The following is a 23,643-nucleotide window of genomic DNA, read 5'->3' on the forward strand; positions in this document are numbered from 1 at the left end:
AAATACTGATCCTTAACTGACCAAATCATAATGTGTTTACTGTAAAGTAATAAAGAGAAGAATTAATTACCTTATACTTTGTTGTCCTGTGTAACTTAATTGAACTCCTGGCATTGCTGTGATAATTTTATCTTCCTTATTCTTAAGCTGAAGTGTTACTTAAGGAGAGCTAGTAGACGTATATTAAAAGTACTTAGCAATGAAAAGTTGGGATTTTTCACAGGGAACTTCTACTGATATGTCTCCGACTAAAGAAATATAAGAAAACAAAATATTCCAAATGAAAATCTAGATAGAGGCAGGACTTCAGCATGGTGGCAAAGTTTCCAAGTCATTTTGCTATGTTTGATGATATTTATCACCTTCTACCTTTTAGATACAATTGCTGAATCCTTTCCCTACATTTACATACATAGAGTAAAAACTGGTTTTTTCAGGCTTACCAGGCTTTAAAGGTCAGAAGGGAGATAGGGGCCTAGCTGGGCCACCTGGAATCAAAGGTCTCAAAGGCTCTCCTGGCTCACAGGGCCCCCCAGGTCCTCCAGGCTCCCGAGGACTTCCAGGACTTCCAGGTAATAACGGACCACCTGGCTTCCCAGGACAAACAGGTATGTTAAACATCCCTCAAAACATCTCGTCTATAACATCTCTTGTACAGGGAGCTATTTTTACTGATTTTAAAGCTAGGAAATACTTTGCACCCTCCTCCCTTTCCAGCTTCTAGAATAAGATCCTGCAGCAAGGCAGAGTCAGGAACAATAGAATCCTTTGTTCTTTCTCTTATAATAAAAACAAAGGGATTGAAAGAGTTTGATACACCTTGACGCACGCTGGTGCACTGGTTGTTTTACAACACTGACATTTTTCAGTGTATTATTTCCTAACTACTTGTAATAGTTTGTTGTTATAAGAACAAGATACTTTTTATTACCTGCAGGCTATCTCCTTTACTGATGCAGTCTGTGATTGTATTCTGTATCTAGAATGTATGCTGATGAGTAAGTGGAGAAATAGATTCACATCATGTCTAGTACTTCTGAAAACGTGAGAAATTGTGCCACAAAACTTAAAAAAGTACTTAGGTATGAAAATAACATTGGAAGTGGGCATTTACACTCATTTTAGATCATATGTCCTTTACCATTCTTAGGAAAATGGCTGGTCCAAAAGTTGAGGTGCACTAAGGCTGGAGTAACCTAGTTAGCTGGGTGTAGATTACAGGGTCTGCTTAGATTTAAACTAAGGCTAAATGTCAGTGAAAACTAACAGAAAGGGAAAAAAACATGAAACTTCCAATTTGCAGCTTCAATTATCTTGAGAGTTAGCTTCTTTAGTAATAAGAATAGCATTAATCTCTGGGGGGGTGGTACAGGAGGAGGAGATGTTTGCTTCAAGGCAATCTGGATTTCAAGACAAGTTTGATCTTGGCATGAAGCCATGCTCCAAGTATTGGCTCTCTAGCTGTGATGATTTCCTTATGAGTCCTTGTAAACCTCCTACCTTTTGCTTTATACTCTTCTTTAGAATATGACAGCAACAGCATAGCAGACTGAGTGTGTCAATAAAGCATTTAATATTATCAGGAAGCAAAGGGATTCAAGGACCCCAAGGATTCCTAGGACTCCCAGGAACACAAGGCCCAATGGGAATCTCTGGTGTTAAAGGTGAAGAAGGAACAATGGGTCCACCTGGGCCTAGTGGAGAATGTGGGGATATGGGAATGAAAGGTTTGTAAAAATCTGCTTCACTCTGTACTTTTATTTATTTCTATGATCAGTTTTGTTAAGACTATGTTTGGTATAGATTTACATTTTCTGCTTGGTATAAGCGTATATTCACTTGTTTTCAGAGATACTAAATCCATCTCTTGTCCTTTATGAATGCATAACGAAAACTAAAGAAAAATGAATGGCATAGCGATCAATGGATACATTTACCACTGTAAATCAAAACATACATAAGAATCACTCATTCAAACAAACCCTTAATTTTGTCCTGTACATATGAGAAACCAGATTTTTAAAGTTTTCTGTCATATTGTCTGTGTTGAATCTATCTAAAACATACAAGAAATCATCTTTATGAACATTAATATGGGAAAGAGAATAACCATTTCCAAAGTGTATTCAGTCACAGACAATACAGTATAGAGTGGAAAGTACAATTGCTATCTTCCTTATTCCAGACAAACAGGAAATAATTCTGATTTAATATCAGCTGGGTTACTCCTGAATTAACTAAAAAGCAAGCAAAAGAAAATGAATTTTGCTAGCAGCGAGTTTTCTCAAACAACTGGGATCTGCATTAGTTTAGTATTTGAAGGCTTCCTCTGGTAGAGGAGTCCTCAGTAAATATTAATTTTCAGGATGTGTCATTTATAAGGATTTACTTACATTCCATATGTTTGGCTCAAAGGTGAAAGAGGACCTCCAGGAGACAGGGGCTCCATTAACATTCGGCTTGAGAAAGGACAAAAGGGAGAGCCAGGCTTCCCTGGTGAGAATGGATTTAGAGGTGAAAGAGGTAAGCTCATAAAATAAAGCTGTGCATACACACATTTATCTGATATCATAATAAATGGTGTGTGTTTTTCATAGGTTTGGATTGATAGTTGCAGTAATTTCCAGCTACCTTATTGTGTTTATAGATTCTTAAGGTAGCAAACTAGTTTCTTTGAGCAATTACTAAGGCAATACACAAAGTGTGAAAGCATAGCCATATTCAAGATAAGCGTCAAATAATTGTTTGACCATATTGGTCATTATCTTGTTCTGCAATTAACTTCAGGTGAAAAAGGCAATATTGGTTTCAGAGGTGCCCCAGGATTTCCAGGGAAGAACGGTGTCCCAGGACTGCCAGGTGACCATGGTGACACTGGACTGATGGGGTTTCCAGGATCACGGGGTTTCCCAGGACCAAAGGGCTTTAAAGGAATTACAGGTTTCCAAGGACAACCAGGTGACCAGGTAAATTGAAAGTGACAGTGCCCCAAAATTTACAGTTACATCTTTACCAACTCCAAGAAATAAGATGGATGCCTATATTGTACTTACCCAATAGATGCTCCTCCTGAGAGGAGACTGTCAATACTGTGATTACATTTTGGCAGAAGCTATAGTTAGGGTCAACAAGAGGCCTCTCTCCCAGCAGCATGTTGGGATTTTGTTATACTGCCACTTGGTAGAAGTTCAGGCTATGCTTCACTAATTAGAACAGCACAAGGCTGAAGTTAATATGGCTGCTTCTTCGTATCTTGCTATGAGGAGCTGCCAAACCAACAGACAAGAAAAAAAAACAGACCTGTGCCCATACAGACAGCTTGCACCAAACAGAACCCAGAGAAGCCATATTGCTCAAGAATAAATATACAAAAACACGTCCCATATGGATATGAGGTTACATTCTTCACTAGCTTGTGCGTTAGGTAGATAGGCAATGAGATTACATGAAACAAATCACAGTTCATTTTTTGGTGCAGGGACATATCTTTGCTTAGCTTGTTCTGTGTTATATTTCTTTGAAGACAGAATCTGTTTTGCTGATCATAGGTCATTATTTAAAAGAAAAATAGAGAAATCTTTACATTTTTACTGTAATGTCACAACATATTTCTCATTAATGTTTATAGTAAAATCGGGGTAAAACTCAGTAATATTTGGTACGTTGTTGTGGTACCTTTTAAATCAAATAACTCAAGCCATCTGTGAGGAATTCAAGATGTTCAAGCCAAGTGTTAGCATAAACACATTCAAAATTATTAGCAATTCTAATCTAGAGTTTCTTGGAAGTATTAATGGTCAGTGTTTGATGTAGCAAAGACAAAATGCTTTTCTGTTGAGCTAAAGATACAGTTTTGCTATTCATATTGATTTCTGGTCTGTTTACTAGCATATGAGAACCAAATATTCTTACAGATCATTCTTATTATGAATATCATAAATCAATTTTTTTTTTTGCTGTTTGTCAGGGTGATGTTGGCTTACCAGGAATGCCTGGAAACCCAGGATTGACTGGCCCAAAAGGATCTAAAGGTAATGAGTTCATATAAACATGCTTTTGTAAAGAGCCATAGTGTTATGTTATATATGCTTTCATATATGGAGAGTACTCACTAGTCATTAGAAAACAGGACAGAAGTGAACGTAATTCAAACATGAATAGCATTACAAACAAGTCTGACATACCTGAAGGCAAAATTTGCATTTTAATACATTTCTTCTTTAACAGTTTGTTCCTTATAACATAGTTTTTATTAATTTAGAAGATAAATCTCTGTCAGATTTCATGGAGTTTCAAAACACCAAAAAAACAAGTACAAACTTATGTATCTGTAAAACTAGTTAAACAAAATGAGAGAAAATACAATTATTTATGGTATTATGCAGATAGGTAGTTTTTAAAATAGTACAGCAGGATTTATAGTTACTTTTACATCACTTCTTTTCCAGCAATTTAGGCTATGATTGTTAGTTCCTGTAACTTCTGAAATTAACAAAAATCAGGCATAGGTTGTAGCCATGTAAGCAAAGTTATTCTGCTCACAAGATGAAGTTTTGTATTTTTTGCATAGGTAGAGATTACTCTGACAAATTTATAATACTTAGATTTTTTTAAAATATTTCAGCAAAATGCAAAATGGTGTCGTCCATGATATTCCAAATTTCCTTGGAGCATGGTTTCATTAATAATAAATAACATAATAAAATCATTGCCAGGGAAAAAAAAAATGTCACGGGGACAAGATAAGCTCTTTTTCTCAGCTACAGTTTCCATTTCTTCAAATATTCAACACCTTCTCAGCCAGGGAATATATTCCCCCCCACACACACAAAAAAGCAAAGAACAAGTCTGTACAGAGAATGTAAGACAAAATCACTTGAAATTATTGACTCTCTGATAAACAGGAATTTCAGGGCAAACAGAAGTTGTGCTGGCTTAAAGTCCCCAGCTAGTCCCTAAAAGGTCTTTACTGAGTAAATGGACTCAAGCTGTACTGATTGTGCAAATCCTAACAAACCTATGTAAGGAGCTCTTTGTGTTTAATAAAGTATCATAAGGAATTTATGCAATATCTTTCATATTCAGTATATGCTGTCAGTATTGGAAAAATTCCCCCCCTTTTTTTTCCTCCATAGTGAGTAATTTACATGAATATTGACTGGAATCATATTAAATACAAGCTGAGTTAGTACTTCATGATAGGATGAGCTGTCTGCTAATTTCCATGTGCCAAAGTATTTTTGTGTTCTCTCATTCCCTTTTATAGTTGTTATATCTATGACTAAATTATAAGATCTTACAAAACTGTCCAGCTTTGTATTCATGGATGAAAATAATACTTGTATCAAATGAAAGTCACTGTACCTTAACAGGCAAGAGAGGTGACCCAACTCTTCTGCTTGGTATACGTGGTCAAAAAGGGCCTCCCGGAGACCCAGGATTAACAGGTAATTCAGTCTGATTAAAGAAAAAATCGAACTTAAGGCATTTTCTGTAAGCTTTGTTAGTGGAGAGGGAGCTCTATTTTCTGTATGCATTGAGTTGTATTTTGCAAAGTTAAAGGCCCTGGGATAGGAGCGGCATCACAATGTGCAATATGGCTAGCGCAAACATAAGAGATAGAGACTGGTATTGTCTAGTACAGCACTGGAGAACACCCCAAGACCTCCCAGAATACCTGTCTTGTCTATCTCTTGCTAGCCATTTCTGCTCTTTCAGATATCATCAGAGATATCACTGTAATTCATTGCTAATAAATAGATGCAAGGATCTGCAGTATTTGAAAAAAAAAAAACTTTTCTATTACAGAAAAATCTTACTGAACTTTTATATTTTATATATTTTTTAAAGGATTCTGTGGGTTACCCGGAGAGAAGGGTTCATCAGGTATCCAAGGACAACCTGGAAGACCAGGATCCAAGGGCGAGTCTGGATACCCAGGAATACCTGGATTTCCAGGTAATGCCAAAGTTTTAAAATTAGTGTGATCTAAGAGCTCAGAAGGGGTAGGCATCAGGAACATGTAGCTGAGGAGGCACCTCTGTTGAGAAGGCTATAGAAAGGAGAGGTTGTAAGAAGGCTTGTACTGAAAGCTGTTTCAGTATCTGTAGACAGCAGCAGTAGAGCTAGCTCAGAGCCTGACAGCAAGATACATCAGTTCTTCAGACAGTCCCATATGCTTTCAGGTACCTCTGAATATCTGAATAATGTAGTGTGCTAAATTGTGTAGGGAAAAAAAAAAATCAACTATTCAATAGATGTGCATAGTCAAGGATTTTTTTTTCCCTCCATTCTCAGGAGCTCCAGGTCCTCCAGGATTGCCAGGAGAACCTGGAGAAAAAGGGAAACAAGGAATTTTGGGACCTCCAGGATTGCAAGGATTAGCTGGATCACAGGGCAGGAAAGGTAAACAGCATACAGTGCAGTTCTACTGGTAATATGACATCACCATATATTAATACCCATTTAGCACTGAAAATGGAAAAGGCCTAAAAAGCAAGCATGATTTTGATTCTGTATTCACTTAATCTACTAAAAGAGTTAAGCCAGTTATCAGCACCTTTGAAAAATAACAAATGCTACCTCACAAAATTGGACTACGATCTAAAATGAGTCAAGAAGAAGAAAGAAACAGATTCTGGCTCTCTTAATGTAACTGATAACAGAAGTTAAGGAAAGGAGAAGGAATTTGCATTAATTCAGACGTTTCACTTTGACTTCAATTACACTGTGTTCTACCTTTTCACCATGGAGTGCCACTGTTCCTCTACAAAAACAGCAGAATGCTGTGGACAGTTTCGTCCACGACAAATTGTGATCATAAGATAACTTGTTTTGATTTTCTAAAAAAAAAAATAAAAAAAAATTTGGAGGATTTAATGTAGAAATATTTCCCCAAAATCCTAAATTACACTTTTCATAATGACTGTTACATTTGGATTGAACAGCAGCTCATCTGTACAGTTGTTTTTGGTGGAAGCCAGTATGTCATTCTAAGTATAGTAAAAGTTAATATTGAAATCATAAGTTACAATAATGTTTTATAAAGAAAGATAATCAACTACGAAATTTGTATGCCCTCTCTGCAATAGTGAGCTTCATAACCAGTTCCTGGGCAAGAAGAATATTAATGATGGATATACAGATACCATAGTAAAGTAATAAATGTGACAATGAAAAATGGCTAGGGAGGACAACAGATTCACTTCGAATTCAGACTGAGGATAAATTGAGAAGGTTTCTTAAAAACTACCGAAAATTTAAATGAAAAATAGAAGTTTCAGATTACTTGCAGAAAGTAAAGGGTGCTGCTTTAAACTGTTGTGACAGACTTCTTGCTGGTGCATAATTTGCAAGAGAACATTTCATTGTTCCAAACAGTATTTTCTGTAACAAAGGCAGAAATCTGCAATGACAGGGATGTCTAAATTGAGAGAGAAAAATTTGTTCTGTTGAAAACTTCTTAGTAAAAAGATGGACTCATTCCATCTTGCCATGAGTGGTCAGACACTTCTCTATTACACAGAAGTTATCCCAAGTCCCGCGAAGGAAACATAACAAATTAACACATGTGCTGCAGAGGGAAAAGTTCTGTTCCAAATAGAAATTCATTAGAGACCAAGTGGCTTGCCTGCCTTAGGATCCTATATATTACCAGCCAAGTTGAAAAGAAGGTTAACAACCTTGAAATTGTACTCAGTAATGAAAACTGAATAGAATTAGTATTCCAGTTCTACTGGAGAATATATCATATGCTGCTTTTAATAAATAATGTAGCTACCATCAGATGTGAAATTGTTAATTGGCTGTTCCTTGTTAAGGACACAGCCTTGTTAGTCTAATTGCTTCTCATTTACATTAAATGTCTCGTGCCTGAAGAACTTTTAGATTAAAAAATGTAGTTAAAGGGCTTTTAACCAAAGCGTAATCACATTTTCTGTGTTACAGAGATAGTTTTACTAGTTAAGGACTCAGTCTGGCAAGTCTTACTTGCGTGAGTAATCCCTCATGAAGCAAGTAATAGTAAGAACATCAGCATAATTACTTGTGTGAGTAAAAGCTGAATTGGGCTGTAAAAATGCAGAATAGTAGTTCATATGTAGGTCAGCCAATTCAGCTGTACCTAGAAGTATGGGACTAGAGCAATCCAAAAATCTAGAAATACAAGTGCTGATATTATAATGGATTGTTGGCAAAGGTGTCAGAAATTCCCTGGAAAGCAAGTAAACCAAGCCATCAATCTTGACTGAATAAGCTAAAGATCAAAAAAGCTTTAAATGGTGGACAGGATGCCAAATGTCATTAGTATTTCATAATCATTTTAAAATACCACTGTTAAATTCCCCAGATTGGCATGCAGCTCTCAAATAAATTTGAAAATGGGAACATCCCCAAGACACAAGCTGGCTACAGAAAGCAGGACTGAAACTTAAGAAACTTAAGAGCAGTGAATTAAGGGCGCAGAAGATACTACAGGTTGGGTTAGTAGTATCCCATACTATAAAAGGGTATTACAGAGTATATTATCGATGTGTTACAGGTTTTCAAACAACCTTTTGGATTTAAATTTTTCTAGACCAGTGTTTGTTGTTGGCTGTTTTTGTTTGTTTAGTTGTGGTTTGTTTTTTTTTTTGGTTGGCTGGTTTGGTTTCCATTCTTTTGTTATATTTTAACAAAAATAACTCTGCAATTTTTCTGAGAATAAAGCTCCAAGATTTATATTTATTATTTATTAAAGAACCTTAGTGACCTTTTATTTTTCCTTTCTCAGAAGACCCCATCTTTGAACTAAGGATGTTTAAATTCAGCAGGTGAACCATTTGATAAAGGGCATTCCTGTTACTGTTCCTATGGCAGTTCGTCCCTGCCAAATTTGACCGGCTTAGAAACAAATGAAAAAAATAATTCCATTCATATGTGCACAGTACAGCAATAAATTCTCCTATGATTCATGCTCTGGATAAACAGCAGATTTTGGTGCTGCAGGACATGCTGGGATCGAGCACAGGAACTGAAACAGAGAACCTACATCTATTCTAGGAAATGGCTAGACAGGGAAAAAGAGAAATAATTCATAACTGTGGAGAGAAACGCTGGAACTGGACTGGGAAACCCACATCATAGGGAGAGGAACTGGCAGAAGAAGGAAATTAGAGATAAGCAGCAAAGGTGGAAAAAGAACAGGAGCAAGCATTGTCAGTACTGTTCCATTTCTTGCAGATCACTATCTGCTCTAGTCTGTCCCACTCTGGCAGGAGAAATGTCACAACGACACAACTCTATTCCTCTGTCTGAAATCTTTCAAACCTGTTGCCAAGTGACCCGTCGGTTTTGTCAGATCTGGTCCTATCACCAGGTGCAGCCTTAGCATGAGTAACAGATCCAAATATTGCATTCTCATTTCCCGGGCAAACATCCAACTGATAGGGCCCCCATCTTGCCTCCCCAGTTTTAAACAAAAAGCAAAGTATGAGAAAACACTAAAAAAGATTGCAGTATTCAGCACTTTTAAGATAGAAACCATAAAAATACAATTGATTTCACCCTGCATTTTGTAATTTGTGATTGTTCCAGTTTTAAATTGTAGCTGAATGCTAAATTCTGGTTTTGCCTGGACAGGAGCACCATAACATAATTTATTTATTTCTCAAGAAACAAAACCATAATAAATAATCAGGCTGAGAGAGGATTTTTAATTGGACTTTTTGCCTCAATTCTAGAATATTTGTAACAAACCATGCAAATAACTACTGCAAAAAAAAAATCTCAGATTAGTTCCAAAAGATAAGGAAAAACGGAGGTAGATTTTTTTTTTTTTTTAGCAAATTTCAAAAAAGCTCAGATGATAAAGCAAAAAATTATTTTCAACTAGCACACTCAGTTTATGATCTGGTCATCTAAGTGAACATTGCTAGCAACAAAGCTGCTGTATGCTATCACATGTCAAGATCAACCTTAAAGATGTATTTTCAAAGACTTTCTGCTGTTGAGCTGAAGAATTTTTGTAGCAGTATGATGCAAAGCAGCACAGTTTCCTTCATGAAATCTGCAGGACCAGGAAAAATAAGAAGACAGGTGAAAATTTTGCTTCTTTCTAGTGCAGCTAGATTAAATTGCATTTGCATTTATCTTCATGTAAAGAAACTGTAAAGAAGTTCCATTTTCCCAATAATTTTACGTAGATCTTCATTCTAGTCTCCAGGTTATTACAGGGTTATGCAGTGATAAAATGACTAACATTGGACTAGGTAATCACAGGCAGCAAGTAGTACTCTAGCCACAACCATGAGGTTCAGCATAGAGTAAATCAGCCCACAGTGAGCTTCCTGCTGCTAGCTGCAGTGTAGAAATACCTAAAGGTTTAAAGTGTATGCTTTCTGGTTACTTTGAAACAAAACTGTATTATGGTTGCTATTTTCAGGTTTTCCAGGCTTACCTTTTCAAGATGGCAGCACCCAGGTGCAATGTGATCTCTTCAGTTACAAATAGGAATCAAACTCAGCAAGTGTCCTGCCTTGATCCACAGTGCATCGTCAACAAAAAATGCGTAATTTTTAATTGCAGCTTTAAAGAAGTATTTTGGCACTCATTCATGCCTGCAATATGTCTTAGGTCTTCCTGGACTGCCTGGACTGGATGGCTTGGATGGACTAAAAGGTCAAAAAGGTTCTGCAGGAGCTCCAGGTAAAGAGTGGAAACTACCTTGAGGAACAGAAAATACATTCTTGAATGAGTAAATGCACAAGAAATAATGCATATTACTTTTATATTTGCCATGCCCAGAAGAGATCATTAAGGCTCAAACTAACTTTTCAAACAGAATCTAAAGTGTGCCTAATGACAAACCTGTAGTTATTTGTGAAGAAAACCTTAAAACTTCCATTACTCACATAGTTTTGTTGGAACCTTTCAAAGCTATTTATACAATGAAAATGTTCAGTGCAGGTCTTTTTTTTTTTTCTTACATGTATAAGGTAAACTAACAAATTGAAAGGAGACATGAAATCCCAGCCCCATTAAAGTCAATGGGATTTGTAGTGCAAACTTCAGAGGAACCAGTTTTTCACTCATGCTGATCTATTTGCAGCTTTCAAAAGGTGCTTTTGAAGCAGTATTTAAAAAACAGAGTGCTCACCATCTATCAAGAGATTACAAATTTATACTGATAGAAAAGTAAATTTAGGACCCTGCAATCAGTTTACATTTCAAATTATAGGCGATAATGACACTATATAAAATAAACCCTGAAGAAGAGCCCTAAAGCAGAGATTACTTTCTTCAAAAGAGATGACTAAGGGCTGTACTCAACAAAACTCTATCCAGCTTCCAAGGGAAATCCAAAAGAAAACAGTACTGGGCAACCTTTGCAAGGAGGAACACCTACAGCTGGTATTTCTATCCTGTAGATCTGTATTCGTACTCACTGTAGACATTATGTACATAATTGTTTTCCTATAAAGGTCAAAGTGAAACAGGGCGCCCAGGATACTCAGGAGAACTTGGACCGAAAGGTGACAGAGGTGAACCTGGATGGCCTGGTGTTTCCATTCCAGGCGCCCCTGGAGAAAGGGGATTCCCAGGATTCCCAGGTAAGAAAGGGTTTTCTCCTCGGTGATGCTCTGCAGAACTGAAGTAAAGTTCATAAAGGCTCTTCCCCAGGTTAGTATCAACATGAATATATACACAGGAGATTCACTCACTGAAATCATTCCTATTGCAAACATTTATGTTACCAGAGAGGAAAGAATGGGAATAGAAGATGACTTGGACAGACTCTGGGAACTGCTAGGTGGAGTTGCCTCTTGGGAAAAAAGTACATAAAGAGTACAATAGAGCTGGTAATCACAGATATACAGTAAATCAACTATTCCAATGTAAATGCAAGATGGAATTATATCACAAGACTGCTAAGATTATTCAAGAGCCTTGGTGATGTAGGAATTGCACAGAAATAGGAAAAAATTGTGAGACACATATTCAAAACCCAGCTGGATGCAGTCTCTGCAAGCTGTTCTAACTGACCCTGCTCTGAAGAGGGAGTTGGACTAGAAAGTTTCCAGAGGCCTATTCCAGCCACAGCAATTCTGTGATTAGAAACAACATTAGTTTTACTCTATCAAACCTTGCTACAGAGTCACGTAACAGGGAAAAAAATCTAGCTGAGATGAACTCTGGTGAAGTGAATTATTTTAAGATGAACACAGTTTTCTGAATTCAATTAGCTACTAGTTTGTGAACTGAATGATGTGGTTGAGAAAAAAGAAGTTTTATTCCAAGATGTACTAACATTGCTTGAGATGGGATGGTCAAGACCTCCCATGGCATACTGTTTGTCCAGCTGTGACAATTTAGGGAGAACTCACTAGAGAATAAATGGATGGGTGGAGTTGGAACAAGCCTAAAGAAACTAGATTTGTTTTCTTTAGAAAAGAGAAGGCAGCAGACTGCAACACATGCTAAACACCTTCCAGTATTCAGAAACATTACCCAGAGTATGGTAACCGATAACTTTTCTTGCCTGTCACACGTAAGGACACTAACATCTTAATTTGCAAAAATCCAGATTACACATCAAAAAAAATACATTTAAGGCTATAAAGTTCATCTTGTTCACTAAGGATTTTAGGAAATGACTGAACTCACTTTTCTTAGGAAGTCTGTGACTACTTACCCAGTCTCAGGTTGAATAATTTTCTAGACCTCTATTGCCTTACATTTTTACCATTTCTTTGATTGCTAGAACTCAAGAGTTTATTTGTGGCAATATGTCCATGTGTAATGATGCATTCTTTAGTTTAAGTAGATTTAATAGAAACAAAGTTTTGAGAAGATAAATATTTTCACTTATTGTCTTCCCAATCACTGGTACATTCAGTATGCAAGTGAGAGCATACATTACCCTCCATCCATGATATGTCACCATTCTTTTGGTTAGTAACTTATCTTTAAGAAAAACAATTTTACTGTTTTTGTTTATGTTTATTTTAATGTGATCCCTTAGGTATAAGAGGGCCTGTTGGACCTGCTGGACCTAGGGGAAGATCTCCCAGTAGTGCCCCTCCCGGTCTTCCAGGTGATCAGGGACCACCTGGTTTAGATGGCATCAGAGGTATGTAAAAAGAAAAAAATCAATTTTGTTCATGTAAAAAATCCCTAAGGCTGTTAGAAGTCAGGTAGGTTTGCTGCCTGTGGAACAACATTTAAAGGCACATGGGAAACAAACCAATCAATCCTGCAGTAAATAAACAGAAGTGAACACTGGATAGATAGATCACCAGAACAAGAATAAATTCATGTACATCCAGATGCACTTTTCTGGCCTCTATGGTAATTTTGTACAAGTCCTGTTACTACAGCAGGTCTTTGATTTCCACAGAAACAAACAGAAAAAAGATTACTGACCTTTCTTGATAGCAAAAAGCATAAAACACATTGTCCATAGGCCTACCATTGTTTGTAAACCCACAAAAAGCTTTCCAATCAAAATATAGCCCTGAGAAAGCTAAAACTGGCAACCCTTTTGTAAGGATTTATATACACCTTACTTCCTCTTTCTGTAGACACTGGTCCTCAAATGGAGCTTTTTTAGTTTTTCTGACTCATTCCTTACCCAGACCAAAAACTTCCTGTTGGATAATAAGGGTGGAGATTGGAAGGGTAAGCAACACTATAATAAACAGAGAAACAGTGTCTCAGTGCAGGTAACAGCTTGCCACCTTTTGTTTGCACAGAATCTACACGTTTTGGGAGCTATTCATATTACGCTTTCTTTACAGTGCCTTAGAGAAAGACTAATGTTAATATGTCCAAAAACATGCAAGGGTTGTCCTATGTCCCAGTGGAAAAAAACTGACAGACAGTAATGGAACATGACTATTTTTAGATGTTTATTATTTGTGCATTGATTAAGAACTTTTTTTTTAAGTATTATTTTTTACTGTAGGTCAGCCTGGGAATCCTGGTCCTCCTGGAGAAACCATCTTTGTGCAAGGAGATCCAGGCGACATTGGTATTCAAGGGGCACCAGGTATTTCTGGGCAGCGAGGGCAACAAGGAGCCAAAGGTCCTCCAGGGAACCAAGGAAGAGAAGGCCCAAAGGGTAGGATCAGAGATGTTTTTAACTAGTACATGCACTTAGGCCCAGCCTTGTGCAACTGAGCCTCGTGCACAGGGGATTGCAGTTGGACAGTCTGCTGTAGCCTGACGGAAAGGGTACACTAGACATTTCTTAGCTCTGTCCTTTTACCTACAGATACAACAGGGCTGCAGAAGAAGGTCAGAGTAGCCAGGTTTGTATGTACTGCTTCCAACAAATATTGGAAGAGTACCAGACCAACCTGAGATTTTGAAGTAAAACTATGATGTGATTATTCTAGATAAAGTAAACCTTGTCCTGTCTACAGTGGTCTTGAGGAACCGGGGAAGCTACAGCTGTATTTGAAGTAGGTGTCTCATATCTGCCCCATATCAGTAGTTTGCAGCTTTCAACAGATTCCTTAGTTTGAAAGAAGGGATCTGAATTCTGCTTCCTCCACACTGTACAGTAGCCCTACCTACACAAATCCCTTCTAATCTCAGCAAAAAGTCAAATTTTAATTCAGTTCAAGACTAAGAGATGTGAAAAAGGTGCATTTCTTTTTGCAAGACAACAGAGTTTAGCTGTCTCAAGCATTATTTTTTGTTACTCAAGCAGTCAGACTTCATCTTATTTATGTGTTCACCCCTTCTTGGAATGCAACTGCACAATTGTATAATTGTTTTCTTTCCAGGTCCTATGGGAATCCATGGCCCACAGGGTCCACCTGGTGCTGTAGGACACCCAGGAGACCAAGGTTTTCAAGGGAAACCTGGTCCTAAAGGTCCCACAGGTACTTATGAGTTTGTTGCTCATTATCATTCAATTGTAATGATGATATTTGTATATAAAACAATCTTACTAATGTTTATTTGCATACAAAAAAATCAAGCAAACTTGGAAAAAATCTAAATTGATTTCTCATTTGAGCTGTGTAAGGATTTCTGAACTATGTATTTATATACTCACATACGTAGTTTATACATTTATCACCTCATATAATTGGTTTTAGTTCTCATTTGATTTTTTACTCTAATTTCTATGTCTGAAACTTGTTTCCTCTTACACCACAATGGCTGCAATCTACTGTCCATTTTTCACATCCTTCAGGTTTCATTGGTAAGTTGATGACTATTGATTATTGTTCATCTGGTCTTCCTTATGTATAGATGTATTGTGCTCTTATTAGAAGGTGGTCTTGGCTGTTAGGAATAGTAGATAATGCCACGACAACATAGTGCTAAGAGATTTTTCACATAAATAGCTAGTGCTTCCAAGCAGACCAATATCATAATAATGCCACATTGAGAAGAAGTCTTGTGCTAAGATATCAATTAGACGTGCAGAATATCTTTATCTCAATTTATCACTTCTGTTGTTGTCGTCACACCAGATAATTTCTGACCAAAAAGTTGATAAAAGCTTGAATCCAACCCTGGGTTAGTACAGACGCTGAGCTCTTAATCTGACTGACATGATTCTGATTTTGCTCAAAAAATATAAATAGGCAATAGCTCCTGGTAACTTTCAACACAAGAGTGGCAATTTTTCATGATCATTTTAAATGGGCACTGTGGGTTAGAAGAGTTAGCTCATTTCCTTTGGCCTGCTTGTTGAGGTTTTACAGCCACAGCAGAAGCAAAGTACTGTAAATCTTCACATCTGCTAGAGTGTTGGAGCTAAAGTTGGGTAGACTTTATGCTTGAACTCAAATCAATTTGGGGCACATTAAGACAGAAACTGTACACCAAATATTTGAAACATGCCAGGTAGCATATGCTTGCTAACACATGCTTGCCATGCTGTTAAATGCTGTTCTTAAAGACCAAGAGTAAAATTTAAAGCAGTGAAACTCAATAACTCGAGGTTTTAAAATATTAAAGTATACGCTTGAATACCAGAAACAACTAACATGTATGTTTAGTTTTCACATGGGAGCTATTACCCATTTTTGTTGTTATTACTATTTTAATCTAATTTACTTTCCTATTACATACAACAGGTGACCCTGGTGAACCAGGAAGAATAGATGACTCATGCCCTACAATTCCAGGACCTCCTGGGGAAGTGGGACAAAGAGGAGATGATGGCTCTATAGGATTATCAGGTCCAATAGGTCACCCTGGACCCCAAGGTAAGCTTGTTTTTGAAGTCTTGGAAGTCTATTTCAGCCATTTAGACAAGGAATTGCAAAGGGTCGGTGTCTGTTCCTTCTCTGTCTTTTACCCTGTCATCTCTTCCCCTTAAATTAATGGTCCCCAGAAATACACAGTGTGCTGATTAATGCTGAGGGTGATAGACCAATATGGCTAAACCAGGCTACCTGAGCCTACCAGCACTCTCTTTTCCTAGGCCAGGGAGGGCAAAAGCATCATGCACCGTTCAGAAAAAGAAATTCTCCAGATGGTGTTTTTCCTTTTGCCAACAAATGAAAAGTAACGCTTCAAACGCTCTCCATGGTTTAGTATTAACTGGTAGTTTGGCCCAGACAGGTTATATTTGGGAGATTGATTAACATAGCTTTATGAAAGCCCTAAAAAGATACGGAAGTCAGAAGCTGCTATGTCTCTGTTAGAATATGAGAAATTGTAGCAAAAGAAAACTGTCCAAAGATCTCAGAAAGAAGTAATGAAAGACTGACAACTGAAAAATTCTTCTGATAGATGAAAACGAGGGTGATACAGGTACTGATGAATCCAAAAGAGTTGCCATCTTCAGAAAAACAGCGTAGCATATCATCATAGTGTCTTCAGTTCAGACAGTGAAATCCTTCTATGGTTTTAGACATTTCTTACTCAGTGAAGTTTGCTGTGGTGACTATACTAAGTATAACAGTTTCTGGCAAGTGTAATTCAGATTGTGTTTAACGTAGCCAGTGAGCAGAACCATCCCTGTCTGTGCACCGTGTATGAGATACTTATTACCGTCATGACGACACTTCATTAGCATTACCAGCTAATGTATATAAGTGTTCGGATATGTGAGGAATATAAAAAGGTGAGGCTATAAAGAACCTAAAATGCCTTTATCCTTTCCCACTGGATATAGTCAAAATCACCTGTCCCTCTCTGTTTTGTAAATACTTTAATACATGCAGTGCTTCACAGTAAGTTCAGTACATTTACAGACTTAGTTGAATTGAGTCCTAAAAGATGAAGGCCTGCCATAGGATGAGTTGTAGCACATTACATGGTACAGATACTGCAGTTCTGCAAGAGGCTTGTCATTATGTTTGTAAATGGCTTGATTTCAACTGTAAATCACACAAATTCCATAGAGAGAACAAAAAATCTTATCAGCAGTTGCTGTTTTTGAACACCCACCTCCAAGCTACTGCTGCATTCACCAGGAGAGTCAGTTGTAAAGAGAATTTCAGCAAAAGACAGTTCTGCTCCTCTCTGTTCCTTGAGTGTTGTTTCTTGGTGGTGTCGGTTCTGTTGACGGGCCCTTTGTGTGCCCGTGTGTGTTTAGACAATATGTAAGCATTAAATACAGGCATATGAAGTGCATGTTTTACATTTATCTAGGAAGAAAAGGTGAAGAAGGGTCCTGTGGCCTGCCAGGTCAAGATGGTTTACCTGGGGCACCCGGACCACCAGGTGACCAAGGGCATGTAGGAGAGCAAGGATACACTGGACCGCAAGGTAAGAATGGTTGCTTTTTCTTTACTGTTTACCACCCTTGGATGGGATAAGCAGAAACTTCTTCATTTTGAAAGTAACTTCACTGATGTTTTTGGGTAGTGGTGGCTCCAATTCAGAAAGCCTTCAAAGAACTCAGCAAGAGGGGCAATTCAGCAGGAGTTTGATTTCCTGTCAGTGCTATTCCTACAGCTACCTACCTAATCACAGGACTTTCCTGAGGGGAGATGTGCAAGGTGCATAGACTAAGTTCTCCCTGCTCTCTCAATTGGATGTATTCACCTCTAGCCTAAGGTATCATGACACTTCCTTGCCCTCTCAGTTCAAGCACTGATTGTGACATTTGTGACTGATACCATGACACAAAAATGCCCCTGAAAGAAAATTTCTCTCTGCAGCCATGATCAATCAGAAAAGCAATTAATCACACATCAACTTAAATGCCATATATCAACAGGTATGCAATTCTGAGTCAAGACTAATGGTGCAATTGTCCAAGTAATTAAAATTGTATTTCAGCTGTGGCTGCCGTTTAATAATCTATTGATTTAACATGTGAAAAAAAGCATTGACTGTTACTGCAGGGATTCAAATTCAGTCCAAAGTCATCCCTGTGAGTAAGTCTGGGAAATCATTGCCCACCTCAGATCATTTCTTAATGGGTCAATATCCATGCAGCATAGGACAGAGCCACAATAGAAAAGCCAGCTGTGAAGCGTTCCGTGGCAATTTAATTAATTTCTCTGCAATAAGAAAGATAACATGAGTCTACCAGTGTCTTTATTGCCAATGACAACCTCCAAAGTTGTATTAGATTCAGTCAGGACCCCCTTGTTGAACGCTGAAATACTATAAAAGATAAATGTTCCCACCAGCTACGTGTTCATACAAGCAAATTTATTTTACCTTTTCTCCTATGTACTCTAAGGTCCACCTGGCCAGACTGGTATCCCAGGACCACCAGGCCCCCAGGTTAGATCTTCAAGTGGATTCTTGCTTGTCCTTCACAGTCAGTCAGACAGAGAACCACTCTGTCCACAGGGAATGCCAAAGTTATGGACAGGCTATAGTCTGCTGTACCTGGAAGGACAAGAAAAAGCTCACAATCAAGATCTTGGTATGTATGGCAGTATAATTGTAATTGCCCTCTGGTCAAGGTCTAATGTGGTGTGATCTACACAATTAAAGACAAGTGAAATGTAGCACAGTAAGTAGTCATCAATCACTTATTTGCTATAGACTCAAAACTAATTTCCAAAATCAGCGTTGGTTTGCCTCACACACCATGGCTAGTCATTTGGGGCTGTCTTTGAACTCATTGGAGAGATTCTCTTAGATCAGGAATCTCATTTGGCACTTCAAAATAACTCCCTGGAGGATCTTGCTCCCCTTTACTGTATAGGCATCTTGGAAAAAATAGCTACTTAGGTTAGATGGCTGGATGGCAGAAATAAGCTTTACAAATAAAATTTTGCATCATATACAGCAGAATGATGTGCTTTTGAGTGTAAAAATCTTTTTTTTTTTTTTTTGGAAAAAGAATTTCTCCCAAAGATAACTCCTCCTGGTGTCTTGGATTATTTCTTCTACATATACAATTCTGACTACAGTTAACAATCTATAATAAGTTGCCTGGCTTGCAGCCTGAAAAACTGATTGGCTGCAGTTTGCATAGAAGTAATTTCCTAAATTGTCATCTTGTTATGCAAGAGGCAGAGAAATCTACTAGGAGGAAAGAACAATGACCTAATTAGCTTGACAAAAAAACTTTTCAAAAGAATAAGAAAAAACATTTTTAGTACAGCAGTGTTATTCTGAAATATTTTCACTAGTATGTGTTTGGCATTCCCCAGGATAACCACACTTGGTAACGGAATGCCTTATAACAATAGTGAAAATAAGAGCCAAATAAAATAAAAATCCACGGTCCCTGTGACCAGTGTATTGTTGTTGCAGGCATTTTCCTTATTCAGGTTACTCCAGATCCCATATTATTATTGGTATGGAATATTATCAGTGATAAACAAAATTAACTTCTCTATGTCACTTGTCCTTAAAGATCACTTGAGGATTTGGGAGCATTGCAGAAATAATGCATTGTGCCTAAAGTTCAGGGCAGATCATATATGAAATGATTATTATTGTTAACTAAATAGGTCATTATGAAACTTTTCTTAATTCAATTCTGGAAGAAGAACTTCACTTCTGAAGTACACACGAATCACTTGTCAATTCCCACAGATGTCTGTCTGATGAGGATTTTGCAGGAGTGGCTCTAAAGTCTCTCAGTCCATTTATTTCACTCAGTCTGTGAAACCTTTCTGGAATGCAGCAGGAACAGCTGCTGAGATTTCAGCTTAATGCACTGGTAGCAAGGGTTTGTCATACTTCACAAAAAAATTCTATTTATTGGAGTTGGCATGTGGTTTTTCACTGCTTCTAACGAGTTTGTAAATAGATAATCTTTTAAACCAGCCACCACCTCCTGCCTAATTTATTTTTCAGCATTGGCACAGCTAGGATATTCGTTATGATAACTGTTTCCCGTAGTGACAAGCTGCATCATGCTTAAATACTAGATTGTGACACCACTAAACGTTATTGGTCAAATTAAGGCACTGATTGGTTAAAAAAAATGCTAACAATATAGCTAGCCATTTTTGTAAGGAACCTGGGAGGTTTAAGATAAATGAATTAGATAACTCTTGCCAAGGCCTGTAGTTCTGCAGCAACATGGGCCACAAGATTATTTTCAACTTACCTGGAAAGAAGTGAAGTAATTTTGTTATTATTATTTTCAGGTTTAGCAGGATCTTGTCTTCCTGTATTTAATACTATGCCCTTCGCTTACTGTAATATCAACCAAGTTTGTTACTATGCCAGCCGAAATGATAAGTCTTACTGGTTGTCAAGTGCTGCTCCTTTACCAATGACGCCACTCTCTGAAGAAGAAATACAACCCTACATAAGCAGATGTGCTGTATGTGAGGCCCCAGCCCAAGCAGTAGCAGTTCACAGCCAAGATCAGTCAATTCCTCCCTGCCCCATGAACTGGAGAAGTCTTTGGATAGGATATTCTTTTTTGATGGTAAGTCTGGGCACACGAGCATATATACACTGAAGTCATAGTCTTAAGCTACGTGTTTCTTAACATTGCAAAGATTTTTGCATGCTTGTCATTAATGAACAATGGAATTATCATGGACAAGGACACTTTTCAGATAGCGTCAGTAGTGTAGCAATAGGACAAGGGGTAATAGTTTTAAACTAAAAGAAGGCAGATTTAGATTAGGCATTAGGAAGAAATCCTTTACCATGAGGGCGGTGAGGCCCTGGCCCAGGCTGCCCAGAGCAGCTGTGGATGCCCCATCCCTGGCAGTGCCCAAGGCCAGGCTGGATGGGATTTGGGCAGCCTTGGTTGGTGGGAGGCATCCCTGCTCGTGGCAGGGGGGTTGGGACAGGGTGGGCTTTAAGGTCCCTTCTAACCCAAACCATTCTGTGGTTCTATGAATTAGAGGTCCAGGCCTTTTCAGCGCTGTCCTCTAGTCATATTAGAAGCAGTTCAGATTGAACCACACCATTTGGAATCCACCTGGAATTACTGTTTTCTTCAGCTTGATAAATACCAGGAAAGTAAGAGAGCTGGTTCCAGACTTTTTGAGATTAAGATTTTCTCTGGCAAAGGAAGTTTACTCCAACCTAAGATCACCAAAGATAGTGTAATTAAAAGCAATTAAAGAAAAAAAAAGCCAATTTAACATCATTTACCTATTTTTCATGCACAGTTATCAAGTTCTTTCGTTGTTCTTTCCAGCACACTGGATCTGGTGATCAGGGTGGTGGACAGTCCCTTATGTCACCTGGAAGCTGCTTAGAAGACTTCAGATCAGCACCATTCATTGAATGCCAGGGTCAGCGGGGAACTTGTCAGTTTTTTGCTAATGAGTATAGTTTTTGGCTAACAACAGTGACGCCTGAACTGCAGTTTGCATCAGCGCCCTTGTCAGGAACTCTTAAAGAGGGACAAGAGCAGAGGAAAAAAATCAGTAGATGTCAAGTATGCCTGAAGCATGGTTAACAAGTGAAACAAATTAACAGCTACAGCAAGACTGCATAAGGAAAAGCATGCTAAAGAGTTAAGCAGTATTTAATATGTGAATATATTTTTAAGCTGCAGATCTGTTCTTTTTGCTTGAATGGATATCTAAGATGGAAAGATGCATCTGTTGAGTCTCATCCACCCTGTGCACACATCAACAGATAGTAAAATCCAGTGTAAAGAACTTAATTTAAAAAAAAAGGAAAAAAGCTCTATTACTCTGGAGTCCAGTACCATAATATTCAGGTAACAAGGTGAACTCGGAAGGCTGAATTAAGTCTGGAATACCGATGAGATGTACATGATTATGCAAAACAATGGATTCTGTTAGAATTGGCATTTAGAACAGAAGGAGTATAGGTATTTATATGGCATAGTATATATAATTATCCCTTAAAAGATGTATAAATACAGATGTGCAAACACATAAATGTCTTAAAGCCCTATAGCTGAATCTCCCAAGCTAAAGAAGCTTGCACAAGCTTTTTCTGAGGGAAGGGGAAAAAGTAATTGTTAAAATACATTCTTAACGCATAATAAAAACAATGAAGATCAAAGTCTCATGTTGCAGTATTGAACAAAAAACTGTGAAAGAACTGTTAATTGAGCTTTCATAAGCAACAAAGTTGCAAATCCATTTGACAGCAGATTATGTAAGAAAATAAAATTAGCTGAGATAATGAAGCCTTAAAAAAGCAATATTTATATTTGCGATTAATTTCTAAGAGCAGTCACATTAAATTAAGCTCCAATCCAAGAAGCTGAAGAAAACAAAGCAGTTTCTAATACTAATTGAAAGGAAATTTCAGTGTGATGATAAAATGAGTGAACTCGTGTGATGAATATAAGTTTTTGGACAGTTGTCTAAACCCAAAGATAATCAATTTTTTTTTGCTTTTTTTGGTAAATATACCACTGAAAAAAACTTGTCACCTTTCAGAGTCTTATGGAATCATAGCTCTAAATGTTCTTTATTATTGAAAGCAGTGACTGTTAGAAATTTTATAAGTTAAAGCACTGATCACCTTTTGAGATAAATTCCTCTATACCTCCTTGATTCAGCTATAAAACCAGAAAAATGCACATTTAAATTACAGTGAAACTACTGAAAACTCACTGATTAAAGACTGAAAATTCACTTAGTGCAGAAGGGCCACAAATGCTCCTGTTATCATTTAAACAAACCTTTTTAAACAAAAAAATCTAGGATGGAATAAAATGCTTTTCCAGTACTTTTCATTTCACTGTGTTTATTAAGAGAACACAAGCAGAAGGATTTTCAAACAGATTAAGATGCACATCCAAAAGTCCTTATTCCAGGAAAACTCCCTCTGAAGCCATCACAATCAGCTGATCAGCCAGCTTCAACTTTGGATACACAAACTCAAGAAGTGGGAAAAACAGATATTCCTGTCTCAGCCAGACGAAAATAAGCCAGAGTAATTCAATTCAAGTGTAAACACATCAGGCTGCAATTCCTTTCCAACAAATCCACCCAAACCTTGTTGATCTGCTGTGCTGCTGTGGTGGTCAACTCTCCTGCTCTTTCACCTGGGAAAGGGTGAAGAGCCTTCTTGGGACACATTCCGTATCCACCTGGCTAGGGAAACACTGCCCTTTTTTGGGGTCCTGGCTGCCCACTGGCATAGGGCACACCTCTCAGTTCACAGCTCAGTGATCATAGCTGCATGCTCTTCCTTTCAAATCTGGCATGTCACTTTTATTTTTTGAGGGACCAATCTGCAAAAGAATTTGATCCCCTCCTCCTTCAGACAGCATCCCACAGACACAAGACCAGCTTTCTGGTTTAGAAGTGAAAACCAAGGCTG

General features: G+C 37.8%; 1 protein-coding gene and 1 long non-coding RNA gene across 5 annotated transcripts in view; one reads left to right on the plus strand and one right to left on the minus strand.

Annotated features, from left to right (window-relative positions):
- COL4A4 (collagen type IV alpha 4 chain) overlaps nucleotides 1–23,046 on the plus strand; it is a 67,023-nt gene extending 43,977 nt beyond the window's left edge. For 2 of the 4 annotated variants that reach the window (XM_083849420.1, XM_083849422.1), the window contains exons 30-48: nucleotides 438–608; nucleotides 1,584–1,727; nucleotides 2,416–2,523; nucleotides 2,788–2,966; nucleotides 3,968–4,031; nucleotides 5,373–5,447; nucleotides 5,851–5,958; nucleotides 6,298–6,405; nucleotides 10,612–10,683; nucleotides 11,460–11,588; nucleotides 13,001–13,108; nucleotides 13,943–14,098; nucleotides 14,769–14,867; nucleotides 15,185–15,193; nucleotides 16,077–16,208; nucleotides 17,602–17,718; nucleotides 18,644–18,832; nucleotides 20,517–20,803; nucleotides 21,530–23,046. In XM_083849420.1, coding sequence (XP_083705546.1) covers nucleotides 438–608; nucleotides 1,584–1,727; nucleotides 2,416–2,523; nucleotides 2,788–2,966; nucleotides 3,968–4,031; nucleotides 5,373–5,447; nucleotides 5,851–5,958; nucleotides 6,298–6,405; nucleotides 10,612–10,683; nucleotides 11,460–11,588; nucleotides 13,001–13,108; nucleotides 13,943–14,098; nucleotides 14,769–14,867; nucleotides 15,185–15,193; nucleotides 16,077–16,208; nucleotides 17,602–17,718; nucleotides 18,644–18,832; nucleotides 20,517–20,803; nucleotides 21,530–21,793 — 2,519 coding nt within the window. In that variant the 3' untranslated portion in view covers nucleotides 21,794–23,046. The remainder of the gene's footprint in view (nucleotides 1–437; nucleotides 609–1,583; nucleotides 1,728–2,415; nucleotides 2,524–2,787; nucleotides 2,967–3,967; nucleotides 4,032–5,372; nucleotides 5,448–5,850; nucleotides 5,959–6,297; nucleotides 6,406–10,611; nucleotides 10,684–11,459; nucleotides 11,589–13,000; nucleotides 13,109–13,942; nucleotides 14,099–14,768; nucleotides 14,868–15,184; nucleotides 15,194–16,076; nucleotides 16,209–17,601; nucleotides 17,719–18,643; nucleotides 18,833–20,516; nucleotides 20,804–21,529) is intronic. The other 2 variants (XM_083849421.1, XM_083849423.1) reach the window with 1 other exon arrangement.
- LOC310904543 lies at nucleotides 8,554–18,752 on the minus strand. Its single transcript, XR_014588434.1, has 2 exons — nucleotides 18,622–18,752; nucleotides 8,554–10,701 (listed from the first exon to the last, which is right to left on the minus strand). It is a non-coding gene; the product is annotated as an uncharacterized lncRNA (long non-coding RNA).
- Nucleotides 23,047–23,643: the final 597 nt, after the last annotated feature.

This window comes from Anser anser (genome assembly GCF_964211835.1).
Source record: "Anser anser genome assembly, chromosome: 9".
Classification (NCBI taxonomy): Eukaryota; Metazoa; Chordata; class Aves; order Anseriformes; family Anatidae; genus Anser; species Anser anser.